Here is a 23,211-nt window from a genome sequence, read left to right as displayed (position 1 = left end):
CCAGCCTTGTATTCCCAAGACTTGGTTAAAAACAAGTTTAAAAAGAGAGCTTTTATGTTAAAACTGACTGTTGGATGTTGCAGGTTAAATGAAAATTGTAACAGATTTACCTCATCAGCACTTAGAAACATGGCTACTAGCCCAGTGTGGCAACAAGAGGCTGTAAGCCCAGCCCAGCCCGCCAGGCATGGAGGTTAGAGATGGGGCTTGTGGGACTACCCGCATAGTCAGACCGTTATGTGTCTGCGATCTGTGCCGATCAGACCGTGGTGCACAGATCTTACTCCACCCCTTCCACAGCCATGTCTGACAAACTCAATGTGGCTGAGACGGAGAAACTCAGTCAAAACTAAAGAAAGCAGAGGCTCAAGAGAAAACGCCTCAGCCATCAAAAGACATAGTAGAAAAGGAGACGGAGAGGGGGTCCCCGCAGAGTGCTGAGGGATGCTGTGCGTACTCCAAGCACTGCCTTCCTGTATCCCTCTGTACAGCTGTTTAACTCTGGAAGGTGCAAAGAAGTTGGATTTTGTTTAAGCCACGCTGCTACCCCTTTTGCATAGAGGAACTGAGATCTAGTGATAATGTAGACTGTCTGCCTTTCCCATCAGAGAGAGAACTCACACACTGATGAAAGCAGGTGGGAGATGAAACCTACAGCTCAAAACCAAGATGATTCAAGGTGTCCTGCAGGCTATAAAATGCAGTTTAATCCCAGGGCTGCTTTGTTTTGCTTTTCAAGTGATTTGACTTAGCGGAATGCATACTGTTTCAAAACAATCAATTTTGTTAACGGGTGTTTTCCCTGCCTGCACCTACACTTAGCACCTGAGGAGGACTGAAAGAAGGATGCACCCGGATCTGGGTGGGGACAGGAAACACATGTGGTTGTGGGCTGTCACATGCGTGAGAATAGCACATGGGTTCTGGGAATCAAATCAAGGTCTTCTAGAAAAGGAGCCAATGTGTGTAACTGCTGAGCCATCTCTCTAGCTCCAGAATGCACAACTTTTAAAAATAAAAGTATTAAAACCTAACCAAGAAACCAAACCAAACCCAGAGGCTGGGGTCTTCAGCTCGGTAGCAGAACATTTGCTTAACATGGGTGAGGCCTGGGATCCCCTTTCAGGGATCTCTAGTGAGGCAAGTGAGCTCTGGGATTGAGGACTCAGTGGTGACCCCAGGGCTTTGGCCTGCACTCTGTAACGCCAGAAACCTCCCTGACACAAACCTGAACAGAATTCCTTCTTCAGCTTCCATTTTTGGTTATGCTTGATCTGGTTCGAGAAAAATAAATAAACGAATAGTTCTCGGAAGGAAGAAAAGGAAATAAAAGAGAGGCAAGTAAGAAAAACCAAACAAAGACTCCATCCCATAATGTCAGTGAGCACAGCAAGAACTGAAATAATATTAAACTACCACATAAGATCTGGAAAGAGGATATCTGCTCCATTAGAACTGTAGCCCAACATAGTTACCAACAGCCTTGTCTAATGGAGGATGGTCAGCAGACACTGCAAGAAGGAAGTCCTAGCTCAGAGATGGGCCTGGGAGGGGAATCATGGCTGTGTTTTCCTTTATGCTTTTAGATGCCAATCTGCAGCTGGAGGTGGACGACCACAAGAAGGCCATCACAGTTATCAATCACCCCCAGAGCACAAGCCCTTACATCTAAGTAATGACTTAAGGGAAGGGTGTGTATTGTAAATGTGGGGTTAGGGACCTCACTGACTTATATTTTGAAGAACGGAACATATGTCTCATGGTGGTCTGAGTAGGTGTGGTCCCCACAGGCTCACAGACTTGAATGCTTGGACATTAGAGAGCAGTGCTACCTGACAGGAATTAGGAGGTGTGGCCTTGTTAGAGGAGTGGAGGAGCCCACTGAGGGTTTCAAATGCCTAGTGTCTTGCTCTGTTCCTGCTGCCTGATCTAGATGTAGAACTCTTAACTCCTCTCCAGCACTATGTCCACCTCATGCCACCATGCTTCCTGCCATGACAATAACAGACTAAACCTCTGACACCGTAAACCTGTCCCTCTAGGCCAGCCCCTTTCCATTAAAAAAAAAAAAAATCTGTTTTCAGACACACCAGAAGAGGGCATCAGATCTCATTACACATTACCATGTGAGCCACTACATGGTTGCTGGGATTTGAACTCAGTACTTTTGGAACAGCAGTCGGTGCTCTTAACCACTGAGCCATCTCTCCAGCCCACCCCTTTCTACTCTAAGAGTTGTTGTAGTCATGGTATCTCTTCACAGCAGCAGCACAATAAGACACATACTTATCTGTTTATTCACTTACTTCTACTGGCCGATTTGGGGAGAGGCTGTTCTATCTGGTTCACACTTGCCATGAACTTGCTATGCAATTCAGGTTGGCCTTCAATTTACAGTTTTTCTGCCTCCATGTGCCCAGTACTTGGACTTATAGGTTTGTGCTGCCACATCTGGCTCCTGGCGAGTATGTGTCTGGTAATTGGAATTCTGTCTTCCATAGGCCCCAGATAGCTCGTCACCCTGCAGAGGCTGAGCTTGCTCAGGAGACAAGGTCTTTGTAATGCCTCCCATAAGAATGGGGGCACTGCCTCTGTTTATTATTTCTAGGGATCCAGGCTAGTTATTAATGAGAATTAACTACGTGGCTTGCCACAGAACATGGAGTTAAAGCCCATCCCAGCCATTCCTTGGGAGGTCCCTGAAGTTAATGCCTTCAACCCTTTTTCTAAATTCAACCCAGCTGCCGACTTTAGCCAGCATACTTCGGCGTCACCTGCCAGAGCTGTTCATAAACTGCACACAATGTTATCAGCACTTTCCTGTAGGGAACCCTCAGTGCACTCTTGACAACAGTGACATGCAGATTAACTCTGGGAGAAAGACGTTTTTAAAGCACCTTTGAGATGCAACGTCACTCTGTAGCTCTTTGAGGAAGAATGGCTTCTGCTGTGGGTGCTTGTCAAAAGGCCAAATGAGCCAAGTGCAGATGAGGTGACAGTGTTCTCACCTGTTGACCTGGGCAGTGACAAGTTTGTGCTTGCTTTGTTTTGAAGGGGAAAAAGAGACTATTTCTCTGGCCCTTCTTTTCCCCCTCTTTTACAAAAGCAATTATTGACCTGGACAAATGGATGCATGACCCTGGCTAATCAGGAGACTGAGGGCAGGTAGGTGTTCGGAAGGCCTGAGGCTAAGAGTTTGAGGCTAGCCTGTATAACATGGTAGGCCCTTTATAGTCAGGCTCTGCCTCAAATAAGAAAAAAAAAGTTCTTTGTATAAACAATGCACATTTAGTTTCTTTATTTTCCTTGTTTGCTTTCTTATTTGCATTGGTGTTCAAGGACAGAACCCAAGTTCTGGAACACAGTAGGCAAATGCCCTGTCACTAAACTGCATATCCAAACCTTCTTCATTTATGTTTTAAAGGAGAAAGATAAGTCTCTGTAAATAACTATGCTCATGCCCTCCTAGTGTATTTTCCAGGCTTTATAGGCACAAACATAAGCACATAGTGCCTATTTAAAAAATAAGTCTTGTGAGACCTTCTGTAAACAGAAATAACATCATTATTCTGCACCTGATTCAAATTCAGAAGAGGCTGTTCTTGATTGGCTTTACTATAAACATTATCCAGTTAAAAATGATTAAAGAAACCATAGTAAAACCAAACGTACTTACACGGGCATTTTCAAATTACAAAGCGAATCTCTCTGCTCTTCCATTTGAACAGGATAATCAATCAGAATAATCCTGACTATTTCTTATCTGGGGCACATCTACTTATACTTCTGGAGCAAGGGAACGTCCCTCCTGAACAAACGCCCGCACTGCACGGACTCCATCCAGCCAGGGGCCCTGTACAGCCCAGCAACCTCACAGTTCTTCCAAACATATCGCGCTGTGAGGATTCAGGAGGAAGGCTGGGGATGCTCCTTGTCCTGACTTCCCACTGCTCAGCTGTGGGAACCTGAATAACTCCTTCTCAGAGATTCTTTTCTTGCCTGTATCTAGAGAGGCATGAGAAAGCTACAAGGGCTACCCAAGGAGGAACCCTCCCCAACTTACTTAAAAGGTCCGAGGTTAATTAAGCAGAAGCATTAGGTTAGAAAAGAGAAAGAGACCAGTAGGTACAAACACAGGTTCCAAGTCAGAACTTTGGAGCCATTTCATTAAATGACTTCCATCAGGTACTGCCAAAGGGAATGGAAATGGGTGGAAGGTTATATGACCCTAAGCAGGGCAGAACAGCAGAGGGGTTCCAAAACCACACAAAGCTATACAGTCTTAACTGGCCAGGGAACAACTGGAGCCTCACCCCTGAGTGGACGGCCACTCAGGAAGCCTGGCTGGCTTCAGCAGACCTCCAACCAGATGACAGTAATTAGAATATTTCTTTCCCCCTGGCGTAACATTTCAAGCAGCTCACTGAACTGATCAGCAGCCTGGCCATAGGCATCTCCAGAAGGTTTGACAAAGACACTGAGTACTAAAGATGTTACTAAAAAGCAAAAAGGAAATACTACCAGAGGCAGATCTCTGGACAAAGGTACTTCCAAATTACGAAATGCTTTTCTCCAATCAACACCCGACAGTTCCCATATTCCCACACGTTGGCCGGGACCCTTACCATCAGCTGCGCTGAAATACTCAGGGTTCACAGAGGCGTACAACACTCCATTGCCCAGCCTGCTGTTATTTCTGTCAAAAAAGATGAAATTCAGGTCAAAAAACCCCATCTCAATACATTTCTAGAAACATTTTCTTTTTCTTCTCACGCATTATTTTGAGCAAGGGATGGAAACCGTGCTCATGGGACCCTTGTCTGCACCCCTGATGCAGGCCCTGGTGGGCCAGTATATATCTGAGGTGTCTTTCCACTTTTGCTCTGGCCTCAGATTAGAGCTTTTAAACCTTAGTTTTTTTTTTTTTTTGTTTCACTGGAAATAACAAGGCTTACTCCATGGGACGCTAAACTGTCATGCTTGGAGAAGCTCTGACAAGGCAGCAATCTGTGCACTAGAACAGCCAGAAAGCAGAGGATGGGTACAGAGAAAGAAGCATCTCCTTTTGTCTTGTTAACCATCAGGAAATACAACCCTTTTTCCCTCTGAAGAATATCTGACTCAGAGCCCTGGCTATCCAGTCTGCTTGGTATTTTTTCCCCACAGACGATCTATGTTCAAGTTCAAATCCTCAGATCGACTCAGTATGACTACTGTTTTCTGCTGGCCCAGACACTCACCTCTTTCTATGAAAGACATACAGCATGATCACCAGCCCCCCCACGATCAGCAGGATGGCAACCGGCAGAGCAATGATCAAGTGCATGAAATTCTCATAGGTCGCTGCAGAAACAAGGAAGAAACAGGAAGACGTCAGGCACCGGGTGAATAACTGGCTCACCTCATTTTTGTCTATGGTTGGAAGTATGATAAAACCATCTCTGAAAAAGTCTGTATCCCCCCATCACACAGTAGGAGTGTTTGAGGAGTCTTCTAGTGTTAGGACTAGACCAGCACACAGCCTGAATTGTTTGGAGACAGAGGTACATAAAATACTGCATATTCTGAATATAGCAAGTAATTCTGAAGGCAAGTACTCTTTGTGTGTAGTTTTGTGGAAGTTTAGCTGAGGTAAAACGAACAGATTCTTATACACATACTAGTTGCTGATGCTACGCCTGTCTTTAATAAGGTCCCACAGACAGCTTGCTTACCACTGCAGCCCCCCGAAGCACTGGATGCCACTTCTTACCAATGTTGCTCTGAGTGTTCTACAAATATGTAAATCCAATTCAAGTCTGAACTTGCTACCAGTACCTGGAGTGGTAGGTACCATATGAAAAGTAGGTACCACTTTACACTTCATGTCTTTACCTCTGAAAATTCTGCCAGATCTAAGAACTCAGTCTACAGACAGGTGGATCTGTATATGGGTGTGCACTGGGCATAGGGGAAAGAGGAGATGGGGGAGCAAGGGACGCCCCTCACCGAAACTCCTTTACCAAGGTATGTTTCCCTGGGGAAAGCTTCCAAGGCAAAGAAATGCCTTGCAGATGGTACTGAATGAAAAACCAGCCGATGAAGGGCTTTGGTTCAGGCTTAGTGGTTTCCACTCCACCATGGAGGTTCAAAGGTGTTAGTGGCTCAGCGGTAAAGCCTATGAACCACAACAGGGACCAGGGTATCAAGGTGTTCCTGAGGGTGTAACAGTGGCACTTACACTGTGGGGTAACCAACAACTGTCTAATCGGACTTAAGGCCTGGGCATCAGGAGGAAATTCTTGCCTGATAAGGTAAACCTAGCCGATCATCTGTAACCGATGAGGTCATGGGCCCTAGAGAAAAACCTGCTACTACTGCTTCCTAGAGCAGTCTGCTTTCTAACTGCACTTTGAGTGCTCGAGCCTCCAGAGATTTCTACCCACTGATAACTGCAGCTTCCCTCTGCGGCAGGTGGAGAGGATTAGAGAGAACCATTACTGGTCAAAAGCGAACAGCTGACCAGGGGGTACCCATTCCCAGTTGATATACCCTTGTCAAAACCCACAAAACAAATGCCCGTGGAACACTGCAAAAAAGCGGGTGGTAAGATTCTAAGAGCCAGAGCACCAGGGTTGTCTGCTGAGAGACGGTGCCTTTTACACAAGACACCTGCACACATGAAATCTCAACAAGACGGTGACCTAAGCTTGCATGATGACAGTACCAGTTGACAAAGCTTACTGAAGGGAGCAAAATCTCTGAAGTCCCACCCCTAGATGAGAGAACAGCTGCTGAGAGGAAGATCAGACTTTATCAGACGATAGGTTAGCCAAATGGCCATTCCTAAACTTGGACACGTACCAGTAACACTAAATGATCCTGGTAGGACATATACATACATACATACATACATACATACATACATACATACATACATACATACATACATAGACACACACACACACACACACACACACACACACACACACAAAATATCCTTGGTAAGGAGCTGGGGACTCAGTAGAGACATGTTCATGGACCACAAGTCACTTACCAATGGTCGGTCTATCTCTAAACTCTATTCTTATTCTTGAAATACCACAGAAGCAAAATTAGTTTTTCAAATTAAATTTGATTTCTGAATCAAGTATTTTCCAAAATGCATGTGGGTGAGTTCAGCACCTTCCAACTCCTGGAAGGACTCACGCGAATCCCTGCCAGTGAGAAGCTAGGAGCTTTCCTGTTGCCCTAGGAGAGCTCTTGGTTTTGGGTTGCTGATTCTACAGGTCAGGCTGTGGATGTGTTCTATTTGAGTTTCATATTTCAGCAGGGACACAGAGAAACTGGAACATATCCAGAAGAACAAAACTGAGATTGGCCTTCAAGAAAGGGCCGAAAGGCCTGAGAAGATTTTATCGGGAAGGGAGAAACTTGAGTTTAACAGAATTCAAGCAAGAAGACTCTCCCTTAAAAATAGCAGGTGGTGCCGAGCCTTCATGCCCCCCACCTCCGCAATAAAGTGCACGTAAGAGTCCTGCAGGACAACGTTTCCCAAAAGCAAAGAAAGTTAGTGCACAGCTTCAACCCCCCCCCCCCCTGTGGGATGTGGCAGCTTCCACTAGAGAAACCCTATCAGAGGGCCTCTTAAGATTCCCCAGTGGCACCCAGTCTTTGTTTTACAAACTTGTTCTCTCCTAAGAAAAGCCAGGCTCCCTAGGCTTCAGAAGCCAAGACCGCTGACTTCAGAGGACACTATGGAATTTCTAGACTTGGGCTCCTATTCACTGGAAATAAGCAAAAAGAGGGAGGGGGCCTAGAGAGAGTTGCAGAAACAGCAGTGTTGGCATGGGAGCATGGCAAACTATGATTATAAGCTTAAATGTGCCCCAAGGGCAGAGATGTTCAGGGCTTTGTTGCCAGCCTATGATGTCATTGGGAAGTTAGCAGCAACCTTAGAAGCTGGTTCTAGAGGAAAAAAGTTAGGTCGCTGGACAGTAGGTAACCATTGAGAGACCTGTGAAACCCAGCCCCTTTCTGTCCTTGGTAACCAGCTTTGTTCTATCCCGTGCTTCCTGCTTCTGATGTTTTGTCTCAGCCCAGTCTGAAAATAAAAGAACCAGCAGACAATGCACTACAACCCCTGAAACTGTGGGGCCACCCCTCTAATTATCTCTGTGTTTTGTCACAACAGAGAGCTATTGTAACATCACAAGGGAGTGTTAACACATAAGCTAACTGATGAGACTAGGCTACCTAGAAAAAAATGAGAGAATTCAGACTCTACCTGACAGAACTATCCACCTCATTATTCCCAAAATCCACATCCAGGCACAGCAGCAGCAGATACCTAGACTCCTAACTTCCTGTTTATAATTCTGTTTACTTCTGTCCTTCTGCAGTCACTGGGGATTTTTGGATGTCATGCGTATCTCTGAATACCTGGAATTGACTAGGTAGACTATCAGAGTATTAACTGACATAAAGTTATACATAACATATTTACCACGTACAACATACGTTAAAGCATGTGTACATTAACTCAATCAGTATCAGCATTAACTCACATCATTACCGTTTCTGTGGTGACACTTCTTAGCATTACTCAAGAATGCTTTATTAACTATAGCTAGTGTGTTATACAGTTCATCTCTTGAAATTTTTCCTTCTATCTACCTAAAATTGTGTGCCTTTGGAGCACCTCCTGAAGTTACGCTCCCCTGGTAACCCACAGGACTCTCCGAGTTCCCCCTTTTAGTTCACATATACGTGAGGTCATGTGGTGTTTCTGCACCTTCTGTTAACAGACGAGTATTCTGTTACGTACATGTACCACATTTGCACCCAGGCATCTGCTGGAGGATATTTCCGCTGTTTGTTTATTGTGACTAGTGGGCCCTTAAACAAGAGAGTGTAGATTTTAACACAACTAACTTCATTTCTTTCGGATCAGTATTCAGGATTGGGGATTGCTGGATCTGTTGAGAGCTTGTCTGAACCAAGGGACATAGACACTAGGAAACAAAGTTCACCAAACCCAAGAGTCTAGCCTCAAAGCTGGGCTGAGATTTTGAGGGAGAGGGGGTTGCAAAGGTGTGTGTAGTTAAGGTGATAGCAGGTGACAAGGACAGTGGAGACGTAGGCAAGGAAAAGGCTAAGAAAACAGAAGAGGGGGAGAGAGGAAGACTGGAGGAGGAATCAAGATGGAGCTGCAGAAAGAGAATCTGGATTCAGGTGGTCTTCATTGGCAATAGGTAGTTATGAATATTTTAAGGGTTTCTATAGGTTTTTTTTATCTCATATAGAAAGGCAGTTTGTATCTTTGTCCTTTGGATGTAATCTTATTGTGTAGAGGGTTTGTGGATTGAAAATTTAATGTATAAACCTGCTTGATAAGCTACCAGGCTTTGGAGTCTTATTTGTACCGGGTGGTGGAGGAAAGAAAAACACTGGAGCTGTTGTATCCACCCGGGACAAAAGCAACAGGGCGGGTGGAGTAAACCACCTGGGAAGGGAATCTTATAGAGGGCAGCTTGCGTACTGTGTGACAGAGTCCGTGCGCTTGGCTCCACACTAGTCTTCGGAGCGAGACCGTGGGGTGGAGTGGGAGGGAGGATCGATAAAAGGTTAAACCATCTATTTAATATTTACTGCAACACAAAAGGAATTCACATTTGATCTTCTTATAATACTTGTTTATATATTACATGAACATGAAATCTAAAAAATTTGGTTTCTATTAAGACACGTTAAAAAAAAATCCCTAAGTATTATTTCACCAAGAAGACTAAGTTTTCGCGGTCAAACAAGTATGCAGCCCCTGCACTGAAACATTTCGCAACACTGAGTTTTAAATCTGAAATCATACGGAGCAGCCTAAGAATCCTATCTTCTCGGTGGTTCCCATGAAACGTGAAACATGATCCACTAGTGTCCGCCACATAACGCGTACAGCATCTTTCAATGCATGCTGGTGGGTGATGAAAAGCATATCTGCTTCTTACCACTGGGCAGATGAGGGAGAGGACTGACTCTGACTGGGGTGCTATACTGCAGATTCCTGCCCTGGGGCAGTGACTCCAGAGGATCCCTGGGAAGATGCTGACTATTGGCTCAGCCTCGCTGACCAGGCAGGAGACCAGATATCAACTCAATGCTTTGCAAATGCCTCCACACACCATGGTGCAAGCAAAGGTATCTTCTGGGTTGCACGATCTAGTTTGTCATGAAAAAAGGATCCAAGGCTCAGCATCTTCCCAGGTTGAGATCTCAGATAAACACGCTGATTCCTTAGTGTGACGCCCCTACCACCTTGGGAAAACTTGCTAGCTCTGGGATACACGTGTGTGCTGAGGGGGTGATGGTGGCACAGATGTATGTACACTAGGAGTAAATAAATATCAAGTGTCTTCCTTTCTGCCTTGCTACCTCTATTTTCTAGACATGGCTTCTCATTGAAACCAGAGTTCACCACTGGGCCAGACTGGCCAGCTAGCAAGCTATAAAACTTTTACTGTCAATCCACTGAACACAGAGGTAACAGAAGCATGCTACCGCCCCTGGTTTTTATGTCAAGGACTTGAACTTAGACCTTTAAGCAGGCACGTTTCCTAATAAGCCACCTCCTCAACCCAGTCAGCTCTGTTCTAACAGAAAACCAGAGAGCTTCGGAAGCTCAGGGCTTCTGAGTTCTGGCCCAGCCGGCTTGTAAGTGCACTGCGCAATCTCCCTCAGTAAGACTTACTTTTGGCAGGGACATAGAAGAACACAGGATCTGTCCAGGACCCATTCCCAGAGAGGGAGGTAGCCTGAATCCGGGCTGTATAATTCCCTGGATTTAGACGGTTAAGCTTGGCCCCTCCGTACTTCCTGTACTCCTGTCTGGACACACATTCCCGCTGATCCTACGGAAACATAAGGTAAGTGTTAAAGTACCACAAGCGTGAATGAGATCTGACACCTGTCAACCCAGATCATGCTGTTGACTCCAGCTGCCCAACCTCTGCCTAACAACTGTCCAGGTCATCAATATAAAGGAAGCAATTATGTCATAACGGTAGTCTTCAGGCTGGCACATGGAGAACCGTAATCAAATATGTTGGTAATCAGACAGAACGAGGCCTATCTACGGTTTAACTGTTTGTTGGTGAAGTACAGGTAGCTCCTTGCACCGAAGTTACTACTTAACAGAGATGGTGGTGTTGGGAAGACCCTTGCCCTCACTGACTGCCCACCTCTCTGCTGTGGGCTGAGCAGCCAGCAGACCACTGTCACGCTCTAACGTGCGCTCTCAGCACTGAAACACATGCAGCTGCAGGCCACGGCCCGCCTCTTACCTCGACTTGTGATCCGTATTTTATTTCATACATTAGAATCAATCCGTTGGGGTTCTCGGGTTCGGGCCACTTTAAAAAGATGGAGTTTTCTGGTCTTGGCTCCCAGGTCACTGGGCCTGGAATGTCATCTGCTCCTTCTGTGGAATCAATGTAAACAAGCAGAAAAAAATTGGGGTTAGGTCCCCAGAAAGAACAACAAATAGTACGCTCACATGTGAGTGACTCTTCCCCTGGTCCGTGTATATACAGGACTCTGGACCTTGTAGGAATTATTCCCCAAGATGGCTGCTCACACAAGGTGTAAGATGAGGGACTAGATTTGCCCGGTGACCTGTCATCTCAAGATGCCACAGCACCCCCCTTCTGACTGAAAAAATCTGTGGCTGAGTAGAAGCGAACACTCCAGAAAAATCTATGCAACATTCCCCAGGTCCATTTTTCTACCTAAAAAATAAATAAAAAGGAACCCTTCAAACAGAGCGGCCCTCAAGGAGGGCAGTGAGCTTCGGTGTGCTGCGCCTCCAGCTGAGGCACTGGCACATTCTCCGCAGCTCACACCCTCACAGCAACTGCAGCTCCCACACAGGACGAAGGGCCAGCTATGAGGCTGGCCTCTGAGGCAGCTGTTCTGGCCTCACTTCTGAAACCGAGGCAGTGAACCAAAGCTGAGACAGCTGAGTGACAGCCGAGAAAGGCCCTGGAAGATAAGCCGTTCTCTGTCTCTTCCAGGACTGGGAAACTGAGGCACAGGAGGCTCAGGGCTGCATGTGAGTGCTAGAGCCAATCTCAGAAGCTCCAACAGCCCCGGTTCCCATCATGCACAGTTCTTCCCACTGCTTGACATCTCCTGCAGAAGTGAGAAGCAGCCGTTCACACGGCTTCACAGACAGGCAGTGTCTAACCGTAAAAGGAGGCCCACAGGCTGCTCCAGCTGACCACGAGGACAATGTTTCCTCTGCGTCAAGGCAGCTGCTACAGTTGGGACCTGGCGTGCCTCTCACAGGTCTGTGGTGTGCTAAGAAGACCTTTGTGTCCTCAGTCTCTAGCCACTGGCACCTCCGAGAGAAGGTAGGACCCTTTAGGAGATTGGGCTGCCATGAGCAAAGGGAAATGGGCTTGCCTCACCACCTACTGCTGACATGATATGCTGTTTCACTACAAGCCCCAAAGCAGCAAAGGCAAGTGCCTGTGGTCTAAAACTCCCAAAACACTGAGACCAAAATAAACCTTTCCTCCGGGCAGGATTCTGCGGCAGTGACGAAGAGCTAACTCACTTAGCTGTACACAGGAGGGCAGAGGGGGTGTGTGCAGTATGAACAGAGGGGTGTGTGCATGTGCAGTATGAACCAAGCCAAGGGATGAGAGTCCTGAAGCGGGCTTGTGAAGACTTTCTATGGTGAGTCTGGGAACACATCTTCTGTTGATGGACAAGGCTGTGTACCAACGACTACACACCGGTAGGACTGAATCTAAGGGCTGTCAGTCTTTCCCCCTCGGCTCAAAGCCGGTGGTGGGGCTACCTGCCGTACCTGCCGGCATGGTTCTTGCAAAGACAAAGTTGGAGGCGCTGCAGCCCAGCTTCTCGGCCTCGTGGTTGCAGCTGTGGATATCGATGCGGTACAGAGTGAAAGGCCGGAGGTTGGAAATGACCGTCCTCTCCTTGTTGTCCACTCTGCTCTCAAAGAAAGGGTATTCTGTCTCGAACTCTTCTGGATCTGTGATATTGTAGGTGTCAGCTACTGTGGTGTTCCTGCTTCGGCTGGACATGGTGGTGTTGGCCACTTGCATGACGTCTCTCCTCCTCCTCTCGGGTCTGCAGGGGAGAGAAGGTCAGCTGCTAAGTTCATTTGTTTTTCTTGTCTTTCCCAGGGCCATGGTAGAAGTAATAGAACAAAAAAAATCCTAACCTTGAACTAAAAGAAACTATTCAGGCTCCTTGGGTAAGAACTAACAAATAACCAGGGGATTTTCTTCTTCATGGCCCATCTTGTACTCTCTGAGGTACTCAGAGAAGCATGCATGCACACCACACACACACACACACACACACACACACACACACACACACACACACACACACACCCCACAATGGTACTTGGAAACAATGTGTGGGCTCTTCTTAGCTCAGTATTTTTCTGTTTTACCTGACAGTGCTACTTGGTCAGGCCTGATAACCGAGCAATAAATAAGACAAACCAGCCAGGCTCATAAGACCAGTTTGGGAAAGGTGAGGTACCTTATGGCTAAGACATACAAGGTAGAAGGGACCCAAAGTCCAACAGCAGTGGCTTCTTTGATCTTCTTTGAAATGGAGATGCCCTAGTTTAAGCAGCTACCAAGTACCTAAATCCCAGGGCTTTCCCCGAGGAACAGGGTCTCCTATTAATGGGTGCCCCCAGTCCCTAATACACATCATGGTCTTGGAGGCCCATCAAACCTGGCTTTGCTTCCTTCTTGGCAGTGATACCTGTGGCCTCCCAAGAGGGGAGTGGAGCCTCTGCCATTGACTTGTGTTGGCTTGAGAAATTACAGAAAAATAACAGGAGCAGGGGCTGGGGCTCCCTCTCTCTCTACAAACCTTAAAACTGGCTTCTAACATTCATAGAAACTGGAAAAAAAAATAACATCAGACAAGCAGCCCTATGGGATAAAAGCACCCTCAGGTTGTCTGCAGGTGAACAGTGGGCAATCTGGGTCCTGAGGCTGTCGCTGGCATTGCTCGTGACCGGGCAGGGGAAGAAAGAACAGGTGGGATGCAGTCCATCTGGTAAGAACACGACTGTAAGATAAAAGGGAGCCTAGAGTATGGAGCGCAGCAGAGAGAGCAGAAGTTCCCATAGACTGAGGCACCGTGGAAGCCATGCCAAGGCCTATGGATATTCTCTAGGCCAACATCAGAAGAGTGACATAGAGTCAGGGGAAAGGGCCACGTGCTCCCCAGTCTTCAGCAGATGGATCTGCTATCAAAACCACAGTTCTTTGTGGTGTACTGACATGCCAGTCCCCACTAAAAGTATAGAAACTGCCAGGACCCACTCAAAAGCTAGGAACGGTATTTGTGTTCATGATGCTAGGGAAGGAAGAGTTAGGAAATGAGGGTGCTATTCCACCGTGCTCACACCCAGAAAACCACAAACCAACCAAGCAGCAAAGCACCCGTCTCCCTGGAAGAAAATACATAAGAAACCATTGGGGGGGGGGAGGAGGGGAGGGAAGGGAGACATTCAAAACATTACTAATAAATTTCCTGCCTCCCTCTCGAAACTAGTGCAACACAACTTGTGCCTTCATGTAAGCTTTTGCTTGCATTTGATCTATTGTGAAATCAGACTGGTCCACTCCCTGCCTTGAGCCACCCCCAACAAACTGGGGTACAGCACCAAGCAGACTAAGTTGTCTCCTTATTTATAAATACTGCACTCTTGCAGATTATGTAACAACCTACTGCTATTGGAAAAAATTAACATCTGAGAATGTTTTAGTGACAGAAAGTGACTTCAAAAATAAAGATGGCGGCCAATGAAAGCCATTGGCTAAACACCACATTTAGGAAGTTAGCTTTATGAACAGTAGCCTCTGTTCTACAATAAGCTCACAGGCAAAGTCAGACGACACAGAAGGACTAAATCTGACTTATTTGCCTTCAGCCCCCAGATAAACTGTACCTAGAATGACATGAAGGAAGAAATAGGTTTTAGGTAACTGGTGGTGGATTGTATGAGAGTCATTCCTGTCGCCCGGGGTGCTCCTTTACCGGACCTTTCGTGACCAAGAACTTGGTAAGAGATAAGTAATCAAACCAAACCAAACCCCAAAAGCTAAATGTGGTGACACCTAGATGCATGTTAGGCTTGTTTTAAGGACACAGAGGTAAGGACAATCAGCATGCAGGATCTGGCCGAGAGGAAACTAGTTTCAAGTCTACAGGACAAGCCCTGCACTGTCCCATGTAAAGTCAACCACAGCCCTACTGTGCCATCACATTTCCTGGTGTGGCACAGCTGATGACAATAGCAGTCAGAAAGCGGCGTCATCTGAGTATAATTAAACACTAGGGGCTTTCTCTATGGTCTGTCCTCTCTTGCTTGGTCACCAGTGGGCAGCTGCATAAAGAGCCTTTAGGGAATGGGCGTTAGGGGAGATGCTGATGTGCCGTGGGGTGCTGTAATCATAAAAACAAGACTAAGCTCTCAACTTCTGTCCGGCTTCCTGTCTGCCTTGCATCCTTTGCTGCCCCACAAGCGCATCTCCCACAATGCTCTCCCATGGGACACTCAAGGATGCCTTCACTGGAGCAGAGCCCATGCTGGCTCCTTACTCTTCTACCTTGAGAACTGTCGAGCTATGCATACCGCCAAGGATCAGGTAATTTGTTAGCAACGACGAAAGAACCTACAATGTCCACTTACAACCCAAACCTCTGGCAGTGCCTAGAAAAGCCTGGATTTGACTGACACCCAGTACACGTGTGGTTACAGGAGGACATCTGCCTGGCCTCCTGGGGACAATTGACACCTGGCCATTCTTGTGTCTATGGGAACTCTTACTAGCTGAGTGTCGGTTCATGTGGAAGGGTCCGCAGAGATAACCCAGTGAAGAGATGGGGGTTTGGTATTAGAGAATGCGGGTCTTAAGACTCAAGATTTCCACAGACGGTAAGTTATTCAGGGCATCAGAGAAGTCACCAGACTCAGTTTTAAAAGAACCTTTTTATTTGTTTCCTGTCGTTGGGTTTTCAAATTTAAGAAAACACACTGGACACACAGGAAAACATGGGTTTAAAAAAAAAAAAAAAAAAAAAAAAACAAACCAGCAGTGCATCCTGACCCAGCAGCCTGCCAACCAACAGGAGCTGCCCTGAGCGGCACAGATGGGAGTGTGCACAGCCCACTACGGGGCACTGGAAACCCTAGTAATTTCAACGGTGAAAGGAGGGAAGCGGAAGAAAGCCACCGAGAAGCCAGGACTCCTATTCTCAAAAAGATGGGTACCTCTAGAGCTCACAGGCCTTTATTTTCTTCTTTATTGACTTTTTCAGAATAAAACGGCCATCTTTTACTATTCCACAAATATCATGGAAGTAAGTCATGCTCAAATCCACTTGTTGATATAACCCAGAAAAGGCACCAAAGGCAAGTAACAGCAGGACAAACAGCCACTAAGGACTTGAGGGGAGCTCAGGAGAAGGGAATAAGCCTAGAGGACTACATACATCTGGGTTACCATGGAGACTTGGGTGGGCACCTCACTGTCTGAATCCAGCTGCTCAGCTAGTTTTTGCCCTCCAATGTTGTGTGCAGCCTCTCAGGAGCTTCCAGGCGCATGTCCTCTACCTCCTTCCCATACATTACTAACTCCTCTGGACTATAGTGAGAATGCACAACCACTGCCGCTATGTCCAAACACTACCATAAAAAAAAAAAAAAAAAAAAAAAAAAAAATCACCTGCTTCCCTCTCCACCCTATTCTGTTTTTTAAAAAATATTATTTATTTGTTTATTTTATGTGTACGAGTGCTCTGTCTGCATGTGTACCTGTATGCCCGAAGAGGGCATGAGAACTCATTACAGATGGTTGTGAGCAACCACATAGTTGCTGGTATTTGAATTCAGGACTTCTAGAACAGTAATTGGTGCTCATAACAGCTGAGCCACCTCTCTAGCCCCTCCACCCTATTCTTAACCCCTAGGAAATGCTAACCTGCCATATGTGTCTGTTCTGTATATTTCATATGCATAAAATCATACAGTACTTATTCTTCACATCACTCAGGATTTCTTCCCTTTTCACAGCTAGATAGTATTCCATTGAATAGATATACCATCGTTTGCTTATCTATCTACAGATGTACAACTGAGTTCTTTTTTTCAAGCTTTTCTCCAGTACTGTTACTGAAATTTTTCCTTTATTTAAAATAAAAACTAAATACATATACTCCTTCCCCCGCTTCCCAGCAGGAGGTTAGAGGACAGAGGACAACTTGTGGGAGTCAGTCCTCTTTCTTCTAACCATGTGGGTACTGAGTACTGAACTCAGGTGTTTAGGCTTAGGAGTTGCCTTTACCCACTGAGCTCACTGGGCCCCTTCATGTGCCTTTTTGCTTTGAAGAAACTGAGCGTAGAACAGGAACAGAGGGAGTACCTGGGACAGAGCTCTACACTACTTAGGGACACACTGAGGGCATACACAGCTATGTTTTGAAGCTGGATCCCCTTTGAAATGGACATTCAGTTTGCTTCCCTCCTGCGGGGTTGAGTGTCAGTGAACAGAAGAAGGGAGGGCAGACAGGCTCAAGTCTCAGCTTTTCCCTTTCCTGGTTTCCAGGAGGACAGTCAAGTGATTTATGCGGCGGCTCCACCACCAGCTGAGGAGGGCCCCACCTGCTCTGAGGGAAGCAAAATGGCTGAGGCTAGACAATTCTCAGGCTCATGTGACCTCCTCCCATACACAAGCCCAGAGCCCCCTCCTGAAGGGCTAGCCTTCTGAAGGAGCTCTGCGGGCCATACTAACAACATTATTTGTTGTTCCCTCTAGGTGGGTTCCCTGTGGTACCCATGTGGTACCATGTAGTGGGGAGTGAAATACTGGCTTGCTGAAGAGCACCAAACGTAGCACTTCCAAAGGGCACACTCACCGGGGCACAAAGATGGAATTGTGAAGAAAATTCTCAAAGACTTTACGGTACTCGGCCTCCTCCTTCTCGGCCTGCTTCTCGGCTTCCGTTTTCGGACACGCACAGCATGGCCCTTTATCACCACCGCACACTTCTGTCTTGGGATTTTCCGTCACCTCCTCCACATCAATGGTGCCATCGGCATACTTTCTGATGGGTATTTTGTCTGCTTGAAGAAGAACAGAGCAGGAACGAAAGCCATGTACAATGTGCCTGTGAGGGTTGTTGGTGGGGGAGGGATGCAACCCCGGGGCTCAGGTACTCTCGGACAACAGACAAGGCCAGTGGCACTGCTGCCGGCTGCTGGCCCACCTCACCTTTGGAGCAGTAGTTGTGCCGGTACAGGTAGCCATCCTGGGGCTGCCGCTGCCACCTCACAATGTAGTAACTCAAGTTACCATTGGGCAGGGTTGGGGGATTCCACTTGACAATCAGCTGAGAGGAAGAGTTTGATGCTGAGAGGACATCGAGGGGAATGGAAGGAACTGGAAAGAAGAACAAAGGGCATTTCAGAAAACAGAATGGAACCCGAGGTCAGGGCTATCAGGGAGCCAACGCAAGCCAGTGGGAAGTGTCAGGCTCGACCTGGGCATGGAGATAGCAACGGACCAACCAGAACACAAAGCGAACCCGAGCTTTTGAAAGATTACTAACTGGGACACCAGCCTCCCCTCCAGACCACTTGTTCTCAGATAATCTATGTGCAAACACACTCGGCTCACTGACCGGGGACTGACAGAGCTACGAGGGCATAGCTGGGGTTAAAGGGGACTCTTAAAATCTGACTGTTGACTCCATTATGACAACTGCTGCTCTCTGGTGTGTCTTAGGAAATGTCAGATTGGACTTAGTACTTCACCGTTGATTGCACATTTGAATCTCTGATACAGATGACAGAAAGCCAAACTAGAGAGTGGGACTCGGGGCTGGACAGCCTGTGGGGTGAGATGTGCCTGTGTGAAAGGTCCGTGAAACAAGGACCATAGACCCACAGATCTTGTAAGCAAGCTTGATTCAGGAAAGTCAGTGTGCCCGAGCCCCGATTCCATGCAAAGTCCTGTTACCAACAAATGAGTGACAAAACGACTGATTGAGGTTTATATCCTGCCGTCGGCCGGACTCAAAAAGTAGAACTGACTTCTGTAAAAAGGAAACCATCCCAGGACCACTGCCACGCCCTTGCCAGAGTTCCCACAGCAAAATCAATACAACAGCCGAAGTGCACCCTGTCCCAACACACAAGACAGAGAACAAGGCAGATTCCAAAGTGCAAGAGACAGGGCCATGGTATGCCACTTAAGCAGGAGTCCAACCAATCTGAAATCTGAAAGCAGCTTGTACTGGTTAGTCTTATGACAACTTGACACAGACAGAAAGATACTTTAATTGAGAAGATGACTCAGGGTGATCAGACTGTAGGCAGGTCTGTGGGACATCTTCTTAACTAATGATGGGTGGGGGGAAAGTCCAGCTCATTGTGGTGAGGAAGCCTCTGGGCTTGTGGTCCAGGGTAATATAAGAAAGCAGGCTGAGCAAGGCATTGGGAGCGAGCCAGCAAGCAGCATTTTCCCATAGCTCCTGTCTCTGCTGGAGTTTCCACCTTGGCTTCCTTAATGACGACAGGACTGTGAACTGAACATGGAAGTCAAATCCTTTCCTCGCCAGGTTGTTTCTGGTCATATACCACATCATTAGGAAGCAAACTAACAGAGGGCCATCATGATGTATGCAGTGCTCAGGGCATGTTGGAAGATCAAGACTGCTGATAGCTCTTGCCAACAGGCACCTGATGTCTGGACATGTGAGGGTTTCCATAAGTATTTACAAAATAGATAATTCAACGACAAGTGTCCCAGATGAAGCAGAGGTACAGGATGAACGAAGTATGTCATTATCAGCCCGAGCACTGTTGAGGACAGGGGCCAAATGCAGTTTTTAACATTTAGGAAGAAGAACCAGATTTCTTAAGAATCTGCTATAATAATAATAATAATAATAATAATAATGATGATGATGATGATGATGATGATAATGATGATGATAATGATAATAATGATAATAATAATAAATTCCTGTTTTTCCCCCTCAAATCTTAAATCTGCTGCAGTGAGTCACTGGGAATTGTTACTCCCAAATTTTAAGATGAAAAATGTATCCAGTTGAAATTCCACTACAGGAACCCATTCCCAGGACTAGAGGCCTGTGTGGAAAATTCGATTCTATGAACACTTTGGGGTCAGTGGTATGGCTGTGACTGTTTACGGAATCACTTGAGTGGCGTGGCAGTAGAAGTGGGGATGAATGATGAATGGGGATGCTGTTAAGATCGTCTCTTTCTACCACTCATGTCCGAGTCTGGGATGCCTCAACCTACTCACCAAAGCAGAGCCTGCTCTCAGAATGGTTACTGGTGCTGCAGATTGTGTGCACTTCTCACCCCACAGATCCCTATGTGGAAACCCCTAGCCTTCAAGTGTTAGGCCTCTGCAAAGTAGACAGGTCACAAAGAGGGAGTTTTAGCATTCTAACAAAAGAAAGTTGGAGGCCCCTGTGTGTGCTCTTTAAGATACTCAAGGGCACATCTAACTGATGTGTATGAGCCAAGAAGTTGGCTCCCACCCGTCACAAAACGCCAATGCTTTGCTCTTGGAATGGTGAGAAGTGCACATCTTTTTGCTTTGTAGGTCACCCAGTCTCCGGGATTTTTGTTGTAAGCGGCTAGTCGTTAATTTTACAGTGAAGCGTATCTTTATTTCTCTAGTCTTGAGATACAGATTTGCACATGTTCGCTTTTCCCACTTGTAGGTTCTGGAGCCGGGGAACGGGTATGTAAGCATGTGAAGAGAAGATGAGAAGGGACCAGTTGATCATCGGGTACCACGGGACTCTAAGCCTGCTGAGAACATGGCGAGTACAGAGTAAAGACAGCAAGCCACTAGAGGCAGGTGGTACAGGGGTGTCATCTCAGTCCCTACAAGTCTGCATCGCAACAGACGAGACCAGCCACAGATGGCTACATCCTGGGCATCGAGAAAGACACCACCCTACTGCTTTGGAGTATTGCTGCAGAGCAGATCGATTGTTAAGATGGTACCAAGACCAGAAACATCTCTCAGGAGAATTTAAGGTGCTGGAGGTGAGAAGTTACTGAGCAGCAACAGCAGGCATCTCACTGCTAACCCTACAGCCATACTACACCCATGTAAATAAAGCAAGCTTATAAAAAGAACGGCGGTGTGTGTGTGTGTGTGTGTGTGTGTGTGTGTGTGTGTGTGTGGTGCAGGGGTGCTCATCCGGTGTGTGGATACCTGAGGCATTGGTGCGAATGTACAAGATTTCACTTTTGGCCCCACGGATGTGGTCGTTCTCCACCATGGTGAGGGTCACAGCCTTGACATAGACAGCGTACTGAGTCCAGGGCTTCAGCCCGTGCAGTAAGATGCCAGGCTCCCCTTCCTTGTTCGGAGGGAGGTCCACATCCACCATGTTCCAGCTGTTGGAGCCACAGGCATCCTGCCCATCATATTCCGTGACATTCTTAAAGGGTCTGAAAGACAATCAGTGCAGGTCGGAGGGTGCTGAAGGGCTCAGGCAGCAAAGCTCTCAAGAACCTTCCCCAGGGGCTGAGCGTGTTACACTTTCTAAAACGGGAATTCCAAATAAAACTCATCATCAATTAGATTTCTATACAAGAATAAAACCAAGCATCTGGACTCGGGAGCTCAGCAGCTAGGAACCACAGAACTGAGTGAACAGCCTGAGCTGCGGGCAGCAAGATCCGTGTTCACGAGGAACGAAAGTGCTGCTCCTAGGACACGCAGATGCTGATTTTCTTCTTATTGATAGTTAAAAAAAACAAAAACCAAAAAAAAAAAAAAAAAAAAAAAAAAAAACCAACAAAACCACTAAAAGGAGGAAACCAAGCATGGCTGTTTAATGCAAATATTAAAGCTCATAAAAGATAACTTTTGAAGAAAACTAACTTTCCTATCCCTTATCCCCAGAATTCTAAAATGCAAATCGATAGTAGCTATTTTTGGTGCTTTTCAAATATTCTGTCTCCTGACTGTCTCAGAATCATCGGTGACACCATGGCCAGTGTACTGGTAATGCCTTCAAAGGGAAGACAGGGGTCTGCACGAGCCCATGGTGGCCAGAGTGTCTACTTTTATGAGATGGAAGGGTTGCTAGCCACTGGCTTCTGGAATTGGATCAACATGACCCGAGTTCAGTCACGGTGGGAGATGGGCAGCTCCCACTTATACAAACGCAGAGTGATTTTGAGCTTTCTGTTTCCCACGGGCTATAACAGCTCCCAGGACTCTAGGTCCAGCAGCAGCAAAGGTACCAGGCACTGCCATCGGCACCTTTGCTTCTGGGAAGAAGAGCACCTGGGAAAACAGATGACCACACAGACTGGGGAAACCCCCTGCCCACAGGAGGCCCAGTAGGGCAATGAGATAGCTTAGGGAAAGTCTCAGACGATCCTGGAAACTGGTGGCACCTAGGTTAGCCCCGCTCTATTCCTCTCTAATGCTAGAGGGCTTGTGGCCCAGAGCAAAGTCTTGGCAAGGCCATGAATGCATAAAGGGACTGGAAGACAATGGGCCAGTTCAGGGTAACCTCGGTGTGAACAGCGTATCCCATGGGGTATTTTGGGGACAGGGGCTAAGACAATATTTTAACAAAGTCCACATCATGGCATATGACGATTTAGACGGATCCAGTTCTCTTAAAAATCCATTCCCTTTTCCCCTTGGGGTAAATTTACTCAAATAGTGTCTAAACAACAAAAGGGCTGAAGTGGATACGCTCCTGACTGGCTGTGTCAGGTTGGGACAGCTCAATGTGACAACCAGAGAGGATGCATGAGGATTAGGTAGTCACCTCCTGGCCCGATTCTTCACAGAAACTCCAAAGACACTCTATTCAGCCAAGTCATACAACCACCTGGCCATCCCCACCCTCAAGCCTGGTGTCAGAGTGATGGGCCCAAACTCACGCCTCCTTGTAGTAAACCGTGAAGCTGATGAGATCCCGGTAGTCGGGCGGCCGGTACCGGTGCCACGTTATGATGATGCGGTTCTTCCAGGTGGTGGTGGAGGTGAAGCGGAGAACATCACTCTCACCTGGGGCGGAGAGGCACATGTGTGAGTGACAGAGACCCACATCCGTGAACTACTACTTCCATCTTTCCTGAGGCTGGCTGTCACGCTAAGCTCT

The 23,211-nt window shown here is 46.8% G+C and overlaps 1 protein-coding gene across 2 annotated transcripts in view; it reads right to left on the bottom strand.

The window, feature by feature from the left end:
• The window catches only part of IGF1R (insulin like growth factor 1 receptor), a 264,623-nt gene that overhangs the window by 20,142 nt on the left and 221,270 nt on the right, over positions 1-23,211 (bottom strand). For both annotated transcript variants that reach the window (XM_080914258.1, XM_080914259.1), the window contains exons 7-15: positions 22,991-23,117; positions 21,297-21,535; positions 18,306-18,473; positions 17,950-18,154; positions 12,845-13,128; positions 11,316-11,452; positions 10,724-10,883; positions 5,241-5,343; positions 4,626-4,696 (exon numbers count right to left, since the gene is read on the bottom strand). In XM_080914258.1, coding sequence (XP_080770384.1) covers positions 4,626-4,696; positions 5,241-5,343; positions 10,724-10,883; positions 11,316-11,452; positions 12,845-13,128; positions 17,950-18,154; positions 18,306-18,473; positions 21,297-21,535; positions 22,991-23,117 — 1,494 coding nt within the window. The remainder of the gene's footprint in view (positions 1-4,625; positions 4,697-5,240; positions 5,344-10,723; positions 10,884-11,315; positions 11,453-12,844; positions 13,129-17,949; positions 18,155-18,305; positions 18,474-21,296; positions 21,536-22,990; positions 23,118-23,211) is intronic.

This window comes from Micromys minutus (assembly GCF_963924665.1).
Source record: "Micromys minutus genome assembly, chromosome: 3".
NCBI classification, from domain to species: Eukaryota; Metazoa; Chordata; class Mammalia; order Rodentia; family Muridae; genus Micromys; species Micromys minutus.
The sequence above is the reverse complement of the archived record's forward strand: the minus strand, read 5'-3'. Positions and strand labels throughout refer to the sequence as shown.